Source organism: Ambystoma mexicanum, chromosome 2q (genome assembly GCF_040938575.1).
Source record: "Ambystoma mexicanum isolate Mex_15411 chromosome 2q, UKY_AmexF1_1, whole genome shotgun sequence".
Taxonomy (NCBI): domain Eukaryota; kingdom Metazoa; phylum Chordata; class Amphibia; order Caudata; family Ambystomatidae; genus Ambystoma; species Ambystoma mexicanum.
Window position 1 is genome coordinate 1,266,502,605 of NC_090924.1, and position 18,655 is coordinate 1,266,521,259.

At 48.6% G+C, this 18,655-nt stretch overlaps 1 protein-coding gene across 5 annotated transcripts in view; it reads left to right on the forward strand.

The window, feature by feature from the left end:
* SHROOM4 (shroom family member 4) overlaps positions 1-18,655 on the forward strand; it is a 678,783-nt gene that overhangs the window by 584,878 nt on the left and 75,250 nt on the right. For all 5 annotated transcript variants that reach the window (XM_069648657.1, XM_069648654.1, XM_069648655.1 and 2 more), the window contains one exon: positions 4,666-4,730. In XM_069648657.1, the coding sequence (XP_069504758.1) occupies positions 4,666-4,730 (65 nt within the window). The remainder of the gene's footprint in view (positions 1-4,665; positions 4,731-18,655) is intronic.

Below are 18,655 nucleotides of genomic sequence, written 5' to 3' on the forward strand. Positions count from 1 at the left end.
ATCCCTGCAAATGGAAATGGGGAGGTGCAAATTAAGAGAACTTGAGGACAGCTGGGTAGAAAAGGACAGGGCCCTCCTACTATCAAATCAATATAAAGCCAAAAATGCATGTATGGGGTGCAGTGGTGAACCCAGCGGGGTGAAGGGGGGGCAGACCGGGACATTTGGCAGTGGGACACGTCTCCCGTTGGGAAAGATGTCCCGCTGGCAGGACATTGAGGGTGCCGAGCATGGTGTTCCTGCTCAGCACCCTCATTGTCCTGATGTTAGGCAGAAACCTGTGCAGTTCCCTTAGGGACCACTGCAAAAAGTTTAAGACTACAGGAGTAAGCAGTAAACCCAATTGGCAGCAGTCTGCACCACCCAGATTTACCTACAATAGGGCTAAAATTACAGTAGCTCAAGCAAACACTGACCAGAGCTTTGGTATAAAAGTATATAATTATTTATTTAAAAACACAGTTGCAAAAATACACTGGCACTAATATGTCAAGCAAGTTCAAGCACAGTCACTATAAGTATATAGACCTCCCTAGTTAATTATTCGACAAGTCTAGGTTAAGACACCACATATTTAGCAAAACAGAGGTGAGTGCATAACCGTAGATGGCACTCCAATAATTGGTTTAAAAAGGGAGAGAAAAGGCAGAATAGGAAAATCACACAGTACCAACACTTTTTTAAGAAACCACAGCAAGTCAAGAAAGGCAGTGTCTACTGTAGAGCAAAAAGTTCATAGGCCAGGCCCACTCTTGGAGAGAGCAAGGCGGAATGTGCCCAAGATCACACAGTGGAAATGCACTCGGTCTTTGCAGAAAAGTCAAGAGGTTGGATCAAGTCAGAAAGGTAATGTTAGTAGGTCTGAGGTCACCCCAGGATAGAGAGTCAAGGATTTACGGGACACCCTGGACAGTCTGTTGCAAGGGAGACCAGGCGGGACACCGTACCTGAAATCGTGAGAAAGCTCCAGCGGGGGCAGTTGTTCCTGGCAGCGGGTGCAAGTCAGAGCTTCGTCCAGGGGAAGAGATGATCGCGACGTGGAGGAAAGCTGGAGGTCGATGCACTGCCAGGGAAGAAACCAGCCGCGGAGTTTCCCGGTTAAAAGGTATGACCCTTTTATTTGCGGTAGTGTTGAAGCGTGGCTATCCGGCCGCCGGGGTGCTTGGCACGGGCGATTTGACCACGAGACGATCCAGGAAGGCGAAAAAGGCAAACTGGTTGGTTCCACCAGCTCAAAGGGAAGAATACTCTCCTGGAAGAAGACCTCTGTTGTCGGGAACTCGTGAGTTCATACAGCAGGGCTCCACCGGTGGTGTTGTCATTGTAGATGGGTCAGCTTCTCCCCTCTTCGGATTCTTTAGATCCTGTGGCGACTTCTGAAGTTCCAGTCCCCAAAGCCCTGCTTTTATGCAGCAAAACCCCCATTCATCAGCTTAGCTGTCACTCAAACATGCTAAGTGGTGAGCCGGGCGGCTCACCACTGGGCCAATCGCACAAGAGTGCGACTTGAGTTGCCAAGGCAACTCAGTCCAGGGTGCCTAATCCCCCTCCCACACATCCTGTTGACCCCAGACAGAGTGGCACTATTTGGAGGGCTTCTGTGCAGAAGCCCGCCAAAAAAGTGGAACAAAGGGCTCGACTTGGGTTAGAGTTTCAGAAGCGAACACAAACAACATTTTAAAACCGAGTCCTGGCAAAAAGACCCAACCGGGGAATAAATATTAAATAAATAACCTGGCGGTATCTTTAACATTGCACCAAAAAGTGGTGGGTTAAAATGAATGGGAAAATCCCATAGGAAATATTCTGGTGGAATATTTCGCGTGGTATCCACTGCCACCAGCCAGAAACTCGACAAGGGGGGACTGGGCAGTGCCCCCTTGGAAAACAGACCCAGGGGCAATCGAATTACCCCTACCAGTACTTCCACAATGATGGTTTGTACTGGTTCTGTTCACAATTTAAGACTAGTAAAGTCAACAGGGGTGGACTGGCCTATAGGGAACTCTGGAGATTTCCCGGTGGGCCTCTGCCCCCTGGGCCTCTTTTGTGTGGCATTTCCAAATGTTTTCATAGGAAAAGCATTGGGCTTGCTGCAAATGTGTCATATGGGGCCACTTTGAACATTATTTCCAGGGCCTCTTTTGGTCCTCAGTAATTATTTCCAGGGCCTCTTTTAGTTCCCAGTCCACCCCTGAAAGTCAATTGTGACTTTGCATGCCGTGGGAAACGGTAGTCAGTCCCAGGGTATGGAGTCTATATTTGGGGGTCACTATGACACCCCTGTGTTACTGCACTGAGGGTGCTGTGTAAACACATACCAAAACACATGAAGCCCTATGGAGTAAAAGACCCCATAGCCCATAAAACGCATTCAAAGTCAAAGGACATTCTCAAATCATGCCTAAGAGTGGGAGGAAAAGAGTCTCACTCTTAGCAGGAGAAAAAAATAACCCCAACAATCCAGAAAAGCTGCTGGGGGACTCACTAGGTTTGGGAAATTAGCCTTCACGGAGAATTCTCCCTAACACATGACACAGAGCATTACAATGGGAGCCATTAGACATTGATGTGAGGCAGGGGGGACTATTAGCAGGGACGTTTGTCTTGTCGCTTAAGCATCTCTTCGAGCAACCATGCAGACCCCTGGCATTTCTCATTGGGTTTAACACGACCTAAAAACACTGAAGGGGGATCTGCTAGGGGGTGGGGGGTGCTGAAGGGGCTGTAACCGCGGGTCTTTTGGTTGTAGCCCTGGATCAAAGCTTAGGGGCTACAATCAAACGGCTAATAACTAGCCCCGAGTCGCGACAGTCTCGACATTAGCTTAGCCCCTGATTACCTTGCCACAGCCCTGCTTAAGGGTCCTAGCTAAAGGGACTGTTGGGTCCTCCCTCTGACATGACTGTGTGCAAGGGGTTTGTGGGGAGTGTCCAGCTCCCTTCCCCCAGACGCCGTTCTGTGGGGTCTTCCACCTTTCCAAAGACTTGTGCTGTGTACAGTTTTCCGCTCCCCTCAAGCTTCCAGTGCTCTCGCCGATTAAGCAAGGGTGCTTCCAGTGTGCTCACACGCAGGCGCGGCTGAGGTTGTGTACAGGGCGTGGCTGTCGGTGTGCAGGGCCGGGCTGACGTTTTTGGTAGGCAAGTGCTCGCTGGCCATGTTTAGGAGGGTGCCATTTGGCAACAATGGGGGCATGCAGAACGAGTGTGCAAAGCTAGCCTGTGGGTGTGCAGTGTGTGACTGAGGGATTGGCTCACTGCTGATCGTGACCAGTGAGTGGCTGGGGAGGGGGGGGCTGGGGGGATCGGGAGTCCGGGCTAGCAAGAATCTTGGTGTTCTAGCGGCGAAAAAACCTCATGTTTAACACTACATTTAATGAACACGCTCGCACACCTCTGCAGCATCGCCGATTTTCTCTGCGAACTATATCACGATAAACGTGAAAATGATGGTGTGGGTGGGGGGTTGAAGGGGGTGCATGACAGGTGCAGGAGATGTTCAGGGGCCAGGTTACAGAAACATTACACTGGTGCAAGTGCAAAGTTGCACAGTATGTGTGCACTAGGGGAAAGTTTGCCCTAGTGCAAAAAAAATGGAGGCCATGTCTAAAAAAAAAAAATGCATTGTGAAAATTGCCATTTTTCATGCTATAAGCACTAGGGCAAAAATGTCCCAAAAGCAAAAAAACATGCGCTTTAAATGCACGTTTGCACCAGGGTAAAGTTTGCCCAAGTACTAATACGGAATGATATTAGCACTATGGCAAACTTTGCCCTGGGGCAAAAATGCATTTAAAGTGCATGTTTTTCACTAGCGCAGTTTTTGCCCTAGTGCGTATACCATTTTTTAAAAAAAATGCACTTGTCACGGTGCAAATGTTTTCGAATATGGGCCCAATGTTTTTTTTTCTTTTTTTTTTTTACGCCATGGCAAACTTTGCCCTAGTGCAAATATGGTGCAATTTTGCACGTGCACCGGTGCAAGCGGGTTTCATCCATTTTCACAGAAACCCATTTATGTATGCATGATTAATTTGTATGCACGTGACATAAGCATTCAAATCTCCCATACAACTCCAGTGCATTGTTAATGCACACTCAGGTCTTCCTTGTGAATTTCCACATCTGCAGTTGAGTTGTATTTGGGTATGTGTCACCCCTGCGTCATTACCCAGGTGTGACTCTGTTTTGATAAATATTATGGTTCCCTGATCTGCAACCACGTACAGAGAAAATGGCAAATGGGTAAGCGGGGGAGAAAAAACAGCTCCAGCAGTTTTGCCAAAGTAGTGCTTGCGCCATCGCAAACAAGCCAGACAGGTTTGCCTCTTGAGCAAGGAGAGCTAAGACAACACCGCTGCAGCTCCTGCTTTTATCAGGAGCCACCGGTCGATGGGAGACGGTCACGGGGAACCTGGGCTCCTGCGGGGGGAGGGCAGGCGGGCGGCGCGCTCCAAGGCCGACCGAGGTCCCAGGAGCCGAGCGACCTTCGATAGAGGGGATTACAGGCGCAGCCTGCGCGCCGCGATAAGCCCTGCGCACCCCGGGGATAAGAGGAATGCGGGCCAGTAGGAAACGGTGAACAGCGATCAGCCATGGGGGAAGCGGCGCGCTCTGACCCCCCCCCCCTGACCCTCTTTTCACATGTCTGTAATGTCTTTTGCAGGAGCTTCCCCTGGACGAGCGGGAGAAGGCGGCGCCAATCAGCAGGCAAGCCAGCAAGTCCGTGAGGTGAGTCGCTTCCTGTGCTCGCCCTACCCCCTGGGTGCCGGCTTCAGTGGGGGTCTTCTTGATTACATCTGTGGATGATAGAATCCCGAGCTCTCTGCATATTCTGCACTGAACGAACGAATGAATGCATGGTGTGTGTATACATACAGCGTGGTTCGGTTTGCACTTGCTTGGGGGTTAACTAATCCATGCCATGTTTTCAGGATATCCATGGTACATGTATCTGAATACTGGGACTCCACATCAGGATTATCTGCACAGTCGGTGGCTATCTTGAAAACCCTTTGGACCTGATTTGAAGATCCCTCTGTTTACTAACTTCAGGACCCATTGAATTCCCCCTGATAGTGAGTGTCTTTGGGCTCTGGTCTGGGTAGGGCACCACCCCTTCACTTTCCTGCAGCTGCAAGTCCATTCATGGGTAGTCCACGCGTCTATTATAGCCCAAAGACAGCACGTGCACCCTTCCTGCCTCCGTACACAAATGAAAATGGCTAGAGGCTGAGAGGATGTTTCCCATCTTCAGTTGAGTTGTCTTTTATAAAGCGCCTAACGTCATCCTCGTGGTCTTCAAGCGCATCTGCCTAGGTGCTCTTGTCTACAGCCTTCATCTCACTCAGAGCCGGCCCTGGGGAGGGGCGAGCCGGGCGACCGCCCAGGGTGCCACGCCCCCCCAGGGCGCCATTAGCCCCCGCCATGCCAGCTCGGGGGAGTCTTTCAAGGGCTCCCCCGAGCTGGCGTTGTGGGAGAAGGCGCAGCAGGCGGCCTTTTACTGTAAAATATGCCCGCAGCAGCGGGTGTATTTAAATGCGCTCCTCCGCCGCGGGCACTTTTCATAAGAAAAGGCACCATTAGCCCCACACCACGCCAGCTCGGGGGAGACTTTCAAGGGCTCCCCCGAGCTGGCGTAGTGGCAGAAGGCATGGCAGGTGCCTCATTGTCATTGAACCCGTGGCGGCAGGCTCATTCAATGACAATGGGGTACTAACGCGCCCTATTTAACCTCCTCGCTGGAGCGAGGTGGTAAACATTTTTTTATAACTTTAAAAAAAAAAAGTGGCCCATCCTGGCCCTGCCCCCTTCCGCCCCGACCCCTGTTAACCAGGGGCGCATGGTGGGCGAGGGGGGGGGGGGCAATTCGCCCAGGGAGCTGTTGCCCTTAAGGCCGGCCCTGATGATCTCACTCTCTCTATTGCATGACCCACACGCCTGAGCAGGTGCTCTTCTGCTGTGTATGATTAGGGTGACCACATTTAAAAAGTAAAAAACCGGGACAGGGCAACTAACATAAAAGTAGGACTAACTCTTGAAAGTGGCTGTCAAGGCACTACACTTCAGTAGCAGTTGGAGGAGAAGGGGTTTTAACTGTTACTGTTCAAATAACCACATATTATAATAAATGTATCACAAACTAACACCATCTAAAGTTGTAAAATGCAGCATTTCTTCTGTGTCAGATTGTGCATTCATGCCTGTCAGCTATAAAGACTGGATACCAAAAACCAGGACTACTGCATTTTCCAATGGAAACATAATCTTGAGAAAGGGGGACAGAGCACTAAAAACCGGGACAGTCCTGGAAAAACTGGGACGTCTGGTCACCCTATGTATGATGGCATGGAATTCGGCTCGATCCATTTACTTTTTTAAAACGTGACTACTTTTTTAAATGCAGGACTTGCTTTATGCTACATAAATTAAAGCAAACTACCCACAGAAAACAGTCGTATGTGATTTAGAAGAGGTTTCAAACATGCACCATCATTCAGCAAGAAGGAGCAAAGATATGGGGGTCCTGCCACTACTTTCTGGGTCCACTACCTGGGGCATTGGTGTGGGCACTGTTGATTGGGTGTTGCAATGGGGCTTCGACAGGTAGAAAAGTTATAAAAGGTATATATGCAAATGCTGGACTAGGGATACCCAAGTCCGTTCTTCAACTCTCCCGCCCGCCCCATGTTTTCAGGATAACCATTGGCTATAAATATTTCCCATTTAGAGTTACTTTGTTTAAATGTATTTGGTATGCAAATCCAGAAAACATGGAGTGGCTTTGGATTTTAGGACCGACTTGGAGACCCCTTTGGCTGGACTCTAAAGCAATATGAGAGTGATATATGGCCTGAACAGGCCGCTGTGCCGCGCGATCAGATGTCTGCTGGGTGCCTTTACAGGTCGGGGCTTTGTCATGCTTTGGCTCTGTGTGGACGGCTACACCAAAAACTGCACTGGTGGAACTTTGGGTGGGACTTTTCTGCAACTCCCCATAATATTGGAAACTTTTGTTTCTAGGTCACTGAATACATATGTATGTCCAGGCTTTGTAAAGGAGATTCGGGGGCTTTATAACAGTCACCCCAATTAGCAGCAGAGAGGCACTCTGGGCCCATCAAAAACTCCCCGCTGCAAGAATGTAAGACTCCGCCATCGGGCAAAGTTTACGGTCTTTATTATCTAACAAAATGACAAGGATCACACTAGAAAAGCATACATTCTCGAGAGCTCTCTTCCTCTGAGCGTGTCTCTCCCAGTTTTATCCAGGCGTGATGTCACAAAACCAAGTTTCATCCCTGAAACCTATCGGCTGCGCAGGTTGGTCAGTTTAGGCGAACCATATACACATTCTCTAAGGGTTGGTTCTGCTACTGGGTAGCCATATCTGGTGGTTCATCCTGCGACCGCCTCTACATGTAATGAATACACTGTTGCAGTCGTGGGGAGACCATTGGCTCCTGCAACATATTATGTCTTCACGTGAAAGGTGTCTCTTGATTGGGTAGGATGTGTCCTTCCAGCCCTGGGACCCTGGACTGTTAGCAGGCTGAGTATACCTTTTCAAGGTGATGAGAAGGAATATGGAGGTGCTGTGTGTTCTCTAATGTTGCCATCTCTGATCACCTAAGCCTGGGAGAGTGCATTCAGTTAGTAGTTTGTGAGCAACATTTGTATCTTTCCACCTCTGGTTCGATGGGAACAGCTTCTCTCTGTCTGCCTTGAATGAATGGGCATTGTCTTGCTCTGCTAGGTCACGTGTGTTGAGACCACAAAATGGATGTCTCCTGCTTGTAATTATGAGGGGGTTTAGCCTGAATTTCTTGCAGGTGGCTTATCCTGGTAACCAGGCATCGTGCATCGTTTCTGCTTGCCTTTGGCTGCAGAGATCTTGTCAGCCCTTCCATGTATTCGAAGTCTGTCTCCTTCCTCATTCACATCTATACACCTATAGCTTCCATATTCGCCCTTATGGCTTTCCATGCTGGTGGCAATCAAGCACGTGCAAGCTAGGTATGTGTATACTTGCCGTCTTGCGGTTCAGCTTTGGCCAAGGATATGAATACATATAGATATTTATGTGTGTCCATCAACCTGCGTGAGTCAGAAGCATGTTTCTCGTGTCTATATGCAGAAAGCTAATACATGTTTGTGTAACTTCATGAATGGATGGCTATGTACTTCATGTCTAACTGCGTCTACGTTGTGATGTCAGTGATGTCATTGATTTCTCACTCTGCGATCAGTCAACTTTTTCGATTGATGACATTTCCTCCATATCATTGATTGGGTATGGTTTGAAAGGCTGTCTGAGAGAATAAAGTTTCTCCCATCTGCGATACATTGATGATGGCGTTGAAGGGCCTAAGAGTGAGGTGCATCTGTTGTTTCTCTGTCTTGGGGCTGAGAGTCGTGTGGGGGGACAGGAGGGCCATATTTGGACCTCCGTCTTCAGCTTTACATACTGTTTAATGCTGGTCAATTGCCATTACTGGTTGGTTTGGGATTTTGCTGCATGAGGAATCCAGGACTAGTGTCCTTGTTCAGACAACAACTTAGCCTCTAGACCACTCACATCTCTCCCATTGTGAAATTGGGCTGAAATGGACTATCTGACCTGTTTCTTCCCTTAAGCTATTGTAATTATGCCCCTTGCTTTTCTAACTTGTTCCTGGGTAAGTCTCATTTTTTCCATTCGTATACAAGCATTTTCTTCCTTTCTTGCAGCTTTTCGGTTTCAAAGGTAAACCCTTGACTATCCCAAAGAGTGACATCTCTGTAGCACTTTTCTGCAAATGTGTTATATCTGATCCCCTTGTGTAGGCAATGGTCTTAAGGTGGGTCTGAGAGGAGAAATGCCACTGACCCTTAATAGTTACTGGAACCAGCGGGATAGGGCTTGGCTTAAGTAAGTGATAACCTATTTGCTTTCTCGCCATATAAAAAACGATTTCAGTACTAGCCATCTGAGTTGTACTCCTTTCATCATTTTCAAAAGCATGAAAGGAGAGCCGGCCCCGTTGGGGCCCGGACCTGAGATCGACATGTTGAACAGAGGTACAGTCATCAATTAATGTGCATGTTTCTTACTGCAGAGAACCAATTGTTATGCACACTCTGTGCCACACACAAGGGAAACAAGTGTTTGTGAACACTACTAAATTGCTAGAACGGTTATTTCAACATGTATATCTGGATCCAGGCGATAAAGGGGGAACTCTTAAGAAACACACTCAGATGGGTGTGAAGACCGGAGTGGGGGGGGGAGTCTGTACTTCCGCTCTCTATTTGGTAGAGAGACACAGAGACCCCTGCCAAGATTCTCTATTGTGGTAGCAATGGACAAGCAATCGAGGCCTAGCTTCTCAGGAGGTGATGCAAGCTGGTTCTTAAGTACAGTGTAGTCCCCAAGCACCCACAAAGGAATGTCCACACACTGTATCGGTTAAAACAGTCTTTATATAATTAATATTCAAGGTCATATACACGATCACGATAACTCACTTTGTACTCCGAAAATCAACAATGGCAAATGTGTACAATTCTAAAGTGGTACCACTAACGTTATCAGATCTCATTAAAGTGCATACGGTCACAATGACACACAGATCAAAATAAAGAGGAAACCAGCAATAGAGAGAGGAAGGAAAGCAAGATGGTTGAGCAATTGGCAGAAACTGGCCCCGTACCACTAGACACAGTTCTGTGTGGAGACCCCCCCCCACCGGGGCAACCTGTAGAAGAAAGATACAAGTCCAGTCAATATGTTGTTCATACTAGACTTTCCAATAGTTCTGCAACCCCAAAGTACCTTGGCGTTGTAGCGTTCCGCGTCGGGGGAATCAACAGCCCTTCTTGAGTGTTGTCCCTTTCAGGCAGGAGTCGCGGGTCGTCGAACGTCCGACGGAGAACAGGTCGAGCTATGACGGTGAAGTGGCCGCATCGTTCCTAGCAGTGCTTGTTGACGGGGAAGCGTAAACGTCCTGCAGGGAAGAGGCGTGTGGGGCACCTCAGTGTCGGTAGCTCTGGACCGCAAAGAGTTTAAGAACTGTGCCCCAGCAAGGGCGTTGAGTCGTCAGCGTCTCTGTGGTCTTTGGGTGGCGGGAAACCCACCGGTGGATGCTCCTCAGCGCGTCGACTGTCTGGCCTTCTCCAGCAGGATACAGCGGCGATGATGCGGACGAGAGCGTCCTTGGATCAATGAAGTTCTTAGGCAACGGGAGCACGGCGGCTCCAGTCGGCGACACGGTCGTCGATAGCGGCGGACAACAGTCAGGGCGCTTCTCCTTGGAGTTCCGCAGCGATCCCCGTATCGGGTCGGCAGCCTGTCAAAGGTCTGTCTACCAGGGATCTTAGGCAAAGATCAACTGTGCACAATGGTCTCTCGTAGCTCGGGAAGAGGGCGCCTTACCAGGTGCTCTCTGGGTCAGTCCTTGGAGGCCCAACAGCTTTCAGATTGTGAAGGAGAGCAACAGCAATTCTTCTCGTCCAGCAGGGCTCAAGGTTAAGCTTCAGTTACTCCAGTTACTCGTCGTAGTGGACTTAAGCTATCAAACAGGATTCCTAGCAGTAAGAGGTCCACAGATATACTGTTAATCTCCCATTCATTCCGCTGGGTCCCACACAAGCATCCAATCACGACTAAGGGCATTCATGCAGGCAGGCAGCCAATCAGGCACACAGTGAATTCAGGCCTTTCACTTCTCTCCAGACACTGGCAACAAGTTATGCGTATTGGGACAAGTACAGAGCCATTCAACACTCCATACTGCATTCGTACCGGTTTCGGGCAGGGCAGTCTCAACCATTGTGTCAAACACCAGATACTAGACAGCCACAACATAGAATGCATATTCGTCACACACTCCATTCACCCAGGTCCCACCCACAGGCGTACCCACAACATACCGTCGTTGAGAAGGCTCCAGCTAGTCTGGTCGGCACTTCCCCACACTACCATATACGGAACTTCCACCCAACAGCCAGTCCGGGGGAAGGGACAGATGCAGGGCTTCGGGAAGATCAAGGTAACAGGTGATGAAAGGCAAGAGGCCATGGGGGCCATTTTGACTCCATCAGGAATCTACCAATTCCAATGACCGGGCCTGGGCATCCCAAAATGGAGGACGCTCGGGGCACCAGTCATTTCAGCACAGAGCTGCCACCAGCCCGTACCCTGCTCTGTGGGTCACACCCAGGTGCCCAAAAACATACACTAGGGACACAGGTTTGTACCCCCACCCAGGGGTGCCATAAGGGTATCCCATGGGTCTGTTCACCAAACCAAAAGAGAGGGCTGCACCGACAGGAGTCCCACATGAACTCCTGTGTGGAAAACACGACAGAACACATGATAAAAAGCAGTAAAGGACAAGGATACGGAGGCCCTGTCCCTCCGATGCATTTCCAGCATCACAATGGGTTTTTACGGTTATGCAAAAGAGGTTATTTGAGCAAAATAAGAAAGAAAAGAGTTCTTGTTTAGGTTCAAAATCATTCCAGATTTAACATCTCGTACTATCAAGTGATCTAGCTAACATTATTGCATTGATTTAGTTTTTTTTTTTGGTTTGTTTTAGGGGGAAAAAGATGAAGTAGATGAAACTAATGGCTGGAAGACGAATAGCTGGAAGTATCTGAAAGGGAAATATTTTATGGTAAAACTTGTTTAGGGCGGTTTAAGAGTTGCCTAGTTAAGCAGTGACCGAATGTGGCATGGCTGTTCACAATGTTGACTTTTAGTGCAGTCCAATAGCAATCCCTATTACTTGCACAGCTGTGAATGGTGTAGGAGGATCCCCAGGGGTGGGATGGCCATGGAAGGAGTGTAGTCCCTGAAATCTGTGTAGTTCCCGCCTGGAAGTTAAAGTTTAGCATTTTGCCCCACAGTGTGATCTTGGACCTATAATGCGCCGTGAGGAGGTGACGCATGGTGAACAACATGAATGAACCGTGGCGCACCACGGACGAACACAGAGGGTGGATAGCTCCCAAGTTAAGTGCTTACCTCGGTCATGGGGCCAGCCTGCACTTAACAAGTTCGAATCTCGGGCCAGGGTCAACTCCGACCATCATCCTTCAGAGGTCGATGGTGAATAGCATTAGATTGGATATTAAACACGCCTCGAGTCCGGAGGTGAATGGGCGCCATCAACAAATACTCATAAGAACGGAAAGGAACTGGAAGGGCATAAGGCACATCTAATAAAAAGCACAAGAGCAGATAAAATAATAAAATACAGAGTTAGTCGGCGGATAAAATCAAGCACAAGGATTAAGTCGGAGAACGTACATTTTATTTAAAAACACAGTGCATTCAATAAATAACGAGATAAACAAAAGGAAAAAATACGAACGATTAGGTGCAACATACTTAACTGTTTTTACAAAGAAAATACAAAAAAGAAACAAAAATAAAAAGCAGCAAGGCAGGACATCCAGGGCAAACAATCCATTCCCACCCACAGAACCTAAACCAAGTCAATTATCAGATTCAGTTTGGTAGGACCATGAGCAATATCAGGACCCCTGCTCAGGAAACACGGGGGATTACTGCCACCGCACCCCACGAGCACACACGATCTTTCCAAGAGTACCACCCGGCGATATTAATTTGATGGATAACCCTAAGATCGGACTTTTTAATATTTCCCGGCCCGGTTCTCTGGCATACCGATGCCAGGATTGTGTTCCTCCGGGCTTCTTCAATATCCGCAGTAACAACAGCACTTAGAAGGGGTAGAAATCCGGCTAAAATGGGTGCACAAGAACCCCCATATTATTATAACTGGGATTTGTCTGTGGTCAGAAAAACATGCATCGACACCCTTGTGACCAGATGTGTACTGAGAGGGTTTAGAAATACCGCCATACGCCAAATGTAGCCCTTGGTAACAACCTGTAGTATTGTTAGTACTACTTGCTTTTAAATTACAGATTGGGATTCGTTGGGATATGTAGTGCACGGGGCGCTTTGAAGGGGCTCCGTGGGGGGGAAATAACCCATACTTTACCCATGTAGTAGTTACTGTGCAGCCCATGCAGTAAATATGCCTCGAAATCCCAACTCATAAGTAGGTGGTACATAAAACCCCACACTTTTTCTTTTGCCACACTGACAATTTTGCCATAAATCAGAGCCGGATGCTGTGTAAATGTGGCCTCTCGCTGCACCCTTTGGATCACGCCCAGATGGTAAACTAAGTCATTTCAGTTCTGCTGTTCTGAGCAGGGATACAATGTCAAGCTCTGTTTATCTAAATCCCGTGGTGTGTTTGGCTCAGGTGAGTGTGTCTCTTGCAGCAAGGTTGCTTTCACCGCGGAGGCATGTCGTGATGCAGCCTGGGAGCTCCACACCTGCAGCAGTCCAGGGGGATCTCCAATGGGGACCCGTTTCTCCTCCGCCACGCGGGCTGTTTAGCTCCGGGAACTGGAGAACCTCTGTGTGTGCAAGGTGGAGGCTAGACGCAATCCATGTGTCGCTGGTAGAAGTGGACTTCAGCTACATGCCCAAGCCAAAGTGGCAGATCATTTTTTTATTTTTGAAAATTCGAATCAAATCAAGCAGAACACCAAGGGCATTGGGGGTGGGGTAGGAAGCAAGGCACACCATCTTTGCAGAATCAAGTGAAAATAAAATAAGAATACATTGGTTGAGCCCAGCCATATATATCAGGAAAGGATACATTTGGCAGATAACCTAGTCAAAAAGAGAAAAACATAAAGGCAAAAACATGAGAACATGGCATTAATCTCCAAAGAGAAACAACGCACACAGATCTTGTCTAGGGAAGTGAAGTTACAAACTTGATATGAATGATACCCATTATTATGACCCCTTGTGTTACATGAGAGCCAAGTTCACCATAACACGTGCGTTTTTCATGCAGTGTATGTCTGTTGCCTTTTTAAGTTGCACGACACGTGACCAGAATTCCTTCAAATGTTGGCCGCCTACATGTGAATTTTTCTTGTATTAAGAACCCACTTTTGGGAGGTGCGAGCTAAAGATGGAAATTGAAATAAAAGCAAACGACGGGACTAGCTGAAACATGGCCGAATGGGCTTCTCTGAGATAAACTGTTGAGAGAACTCTAGAGCACTTTCCCTTACCTGCTGCCTACACCCAGTACCGCAAAGCCACCGTCTCAAGACTTTTGATTTTGACAGTGAATTCGGATTGACTGGAAGTCAGTGTAGTGCCTTCCTGATGTCTGGAATCCCTGCACCTCTATTTCAAGCCCCAAATGTGACGCACACAGGACTTCTGAGCTGGGGGCTTGACTGGCAGACTAGCACAGAGGGCTTTAGTCGACTTATGAGTGAACCCTTGTGCCTGCTGTAATGCCTCAGTGAGACGCTGTGTGGGCAGAACGAAATGGTGTCTGACATGTGTAGAGCTGGGACCTGGCAGGGTCTCTCCTCACTAGGCGAGCAGCAAGCCATGTTAGTCCCTTTCTGTCATCACTTTGGATGCTTCTCTGGGAATATGTTAGGCCACGGTGCACCGTTAATGCATAGTTAGGGTGATCAGATGATCACATGTCACTGGGTCACCTCGTTTCTAGCTCTGGTTTTTGATTCGGAAACGAATGGATCTTGGGAGTTGCAGTCCAGGTCAACAAGTTAGACCCTAAGCACTTGATGCTGATCATTTAATAAAAGGAACGTCCAGAGCAGGAAAATGGACCCAGGGGCTACATGGAGTCATCTGAAAACACGATGCACCATGTGCCCTCCATTTGCTGTTACTTCCTGTATTTCCTAAATGCTGCCGTTGCTTTGTAGTTTGTTGGCCGTGTTTCTGATTTTACATGGACGCAGCCTTTCATGCTGGCGCCCTGTGAAGGGCTCGGCATAGACCTATAAACACGGTTCACACCCACAGCAGTCCTGTTGGTATCCAAAACACAGCCCAAAGCATCTCGCACAGACGTCTGCCCCTACCATAGACACGTGCCAACGGCTGCTGAAATTTAACGAAATGTTGCTGCCTCACCTGCCCCTCTTCTTTTACAAAGTGAAGACCACCTGAAGAGTAGGAAGGGACCTGTCGATTGAATCACTCAAGACAACAGAGCCAAAATGAACCCCCCAAATGCGCACTTCTGCATGATAATCAATTATTGTATTCCGTATAGCGGGCCAGTCTGTGTTGAGACCGACCCTAGATGGTATTATTTGGTCACCAGAGTGGGGTTGGGAGGCCAGAGCGATCGGTTTCACAACAGAAAGCGGGTGTGGAATCCTGCATTGCAGCGTGTGAGCAGCCAAGGTACTGTAAGAAACGCCAAGCAAAGCAACATCTGCGACCTCTCTCGCAAGATATCTGCTGCCATTTTGTTGGACGGGGTTCCCTGGCAACTCTAAACTGCCGGCAAGTGCACTTATCGGTTGTTCTCAGACCCCGGTTTCCTGCTCTGCACCGCTCATTCTCTTTGTAGATTTAGGCTAGTTGGAAGTAGTGGCTGCTCCTCTCTTTAGCTGTCTTTCTGGTGTGCCAGGGTCCTACAAAGGAGCGATCTGCACATGGAGCAACAGTGGGAAACAGAACAATAGCGGGAGGGGCAAAGGTGGGTATCATTCTGCAAATGGCAGATACGTCATGGATTCGCCTACCCCTGATGGGCCATGGTCCCTGGATAGAAAGATTAATACTTTGAAGAAGCCCGTTAGCAGAGACTTCGAGTCCCTCAGAACCCAAATGGAGAACTCCATGGTGATTCTGGTTGCCCGTTCTCAGACCTTACCTGCAAATACATTCACATCGGACCCTTCCTCTCCCCTTGTTAATGCCCGTTCAGCCCCAGGAACTGTAAATCCTCCCACCCAGGAAAAGGCCATTGGAGAGTGGAGACACCCAAGAGGGTAGCAAGGTAACGAGCGGTAGCAAGTTGAGGCTGCTAGATCCCCATACAGCTGCCCAGATCGATGGCCTCCTTGGACTGAAAATGAGGCCGTCTCAGAAAACTCGCTGTACGGAAGCTCTAACAATTTCTTGCGTCATTGAGCCTCCTGGGAGTCTGCTACGTTCTTGTGGGTGTTTCGTGCGTGTGTGTGTCTGTTGAACTTATGTTGCTCCTTAGATTTAGGTTCAGATCAGGACTAGGACTCGCCCCAAACCCTGCCCCCTGCACTTGCCCCACTTCTGGCACCCCCTAAACTAAGACCATGAAGCCTTTGAATCACTTTGGGGACTCCATGTTTAATTTGGTTATGGTTCGGCATTTCCTGTACCCAGAATGGTTGCCACCTCCTCATGTGGAGCAATGGGTGGACTTGAGCCATGCGTTGAACACTTTCTAAGTGAGTGATGACCCACCTGAAATTGGAATATCCTAGGCCTTTTTTAAAGATCTTCCTAAACCTGAAGCTGACCCCAATGATCCCAATGATCTTTCTTTAATTGATAAGCCAGGAAGAAGCCCTCTTCAGGGAGCGGAGGAAGATCTGAAGCTCTCGTACAATCCCCTCCTGAATGGAGCAGGTCCCCCTATATAGCCCTTTGATCTGACGGAGTTGGCCTATTTCATGGACTCACCCCTGCAATGCACTATTATGAGAGTCTTGCCTTCTTGTTCATGGAAGTGAGCATGTACGTGGAGTGTCGAAGGGGCAGCCACCTTGAGACTGAGCCAACTTGCCCTCAGAACCTGGGAGGCCTTTTGCAAATTATGTAGCAGCTCTACATGAAATCCAGGGGGACTTCACTGATCAGATGTCAAGTTACGGATGTGCCAAAAATGGCAAGGGCTGCTTTCCCGGCCCCGTTCAGGGAAGCCAGATTCACCTTCGGTATGCACATAAAACCATCTGGAAGTACTCCCAGTGGAGATTCCTACACCGACAAGTCTGGGCACAACTTCTGCCTTTGTGTTTACATGAGGCAGGCGGGCTTGTGTCCATCAGTCTTGGGCACTGGCTATGTGTAACCTTTGTGTGGCTTTGGCAGAACAAAGTTAGGAAACGGTTTTGGGATCTTGTCCCCTGGCACAGAAAGTGCCATCCTTTCCACCATGCATAACACCTAGGAGTAGCAGCCCATCTTTGGCAGCCTCCTGGTTTAGGTAATTTGCCCCATTGCTCCCTATTGCCCGATAGCTGACACCGCAGGATGCTGTGTTGATCAAAACGAACTTGAAAAGTGGATAAGTCCTAATCCTGTTGAAGTTGGGTTACTAACAGCATTTAAAGTTGGTGTTAATGAAAGTTTTGAGGATCCCTGGACTCTCAGTAGAACAAATGACACTATAAGAGTGAAATCCAGTATCACATCTAGGGTTTTGTAATGCAGAATGAGGCGGCGTGGTGCAAGCTGGACCTCTGCTCCTATGTTGCTTTGCTTATGTAGAAGTCCATCTTCGGTCAGATAGCACAGTGAGCTAAGCACTTGCCCCTGATATCTGTGCACAGCCTGCTGTGGCAGGTTCGAATCCCGGCAGGGTGAACACAGCCTTTCATCCTTCTGAGGTCGATAAATGGAGTACCACTCTGTGGATACTAATGTTCGCTGTTATTTCAGCGCTCTGAGGTCTATGGGTTTGTAGCGCTATATAAGAAATACATTATTATTTGTTCTCATTATCTGGGGGTCATGCGCATACGTAGTACTGAGAGCAGTTACGGGGTCCCTTGAAGAGTGAGTGAATGAATGAAAATCGGACACTCCGGGGTGATAGGAGGCCGGTGGGATGTTTGGGTGTAAGCGGGTTCAGCAGGGGGTGACATGGATTGACGAGGGTGGTGCTGCAGACAAGAGTTCATAAGAAAGCCTCCCCTAAAAAGCATTCGTTTTCATTTTAGAGGAAATTTCGGAAGCTTTAGAATTTGTTTTACACAAGGGTGAAATTCGGGTTTGGGCTGGGGCACAAAAGTGGCCCACAATCACGAATCCCATGTCCTGACTTGCCCTAACAAATGGTTTGAGCAGGTTCTGTAGGCACGTTTCCTTGGAAACATTCTGCTAAATTGTGTGTGTGAAAGCATCCTTGGATCTGTGTGATAGACTTGATAACATGATGACTTCCTCAACGGTCTGTATTGAAACAAAACGCTGTTTTCGGCCTGAATTTCAAAGATTGTCAGGTGGTCTGGCTGGCACGGGTTCCGGGTCGAGGTGTGACCTGAGTTCTCCACCCTATCTTGCCGGACTGGTCAATATGCTCTTCCAGGACCAGATCATTGTTGCACATTTGCTTGGATTGCTGACTATGAGCTTAAGCAGTTTGACTCCTCGTTTCCGGCTTTAATGTCCTACTTTCACTGTAGGCTTTAGGAGTTCTGTCTCCAAGTCCCAGCATGGGAGGGGACTTTTGAGCCATTTTCTCAGTAGGATGTTCTGTCAGGCTTTGACCCAGAGTGTTTCTCCTCTCAAGCTCCTCACCCGTCATCTTTCTCCTATTTCTGGCGTCTGTTACCTGATCTCTTTCTTGTCCATGTTCTGGGCAGAACCTTCTTCCTGTCTCCCACTTTCTCCCGGCCGGGTATCTCTGTGCTCGCCACATCGGCCAACATCTGGCCTCCAGCTGGCCTCAGCCATCCCTAGTCTGGCAGGGGTTCGTGACCCATCTTCTCTTCCGCTTAGCCGATCTGTCTGACGTCCAGCGTCCCTCCCGCCCCCGCAGCTTGGCCTCCTTCCACGGATTCTCTGCAGC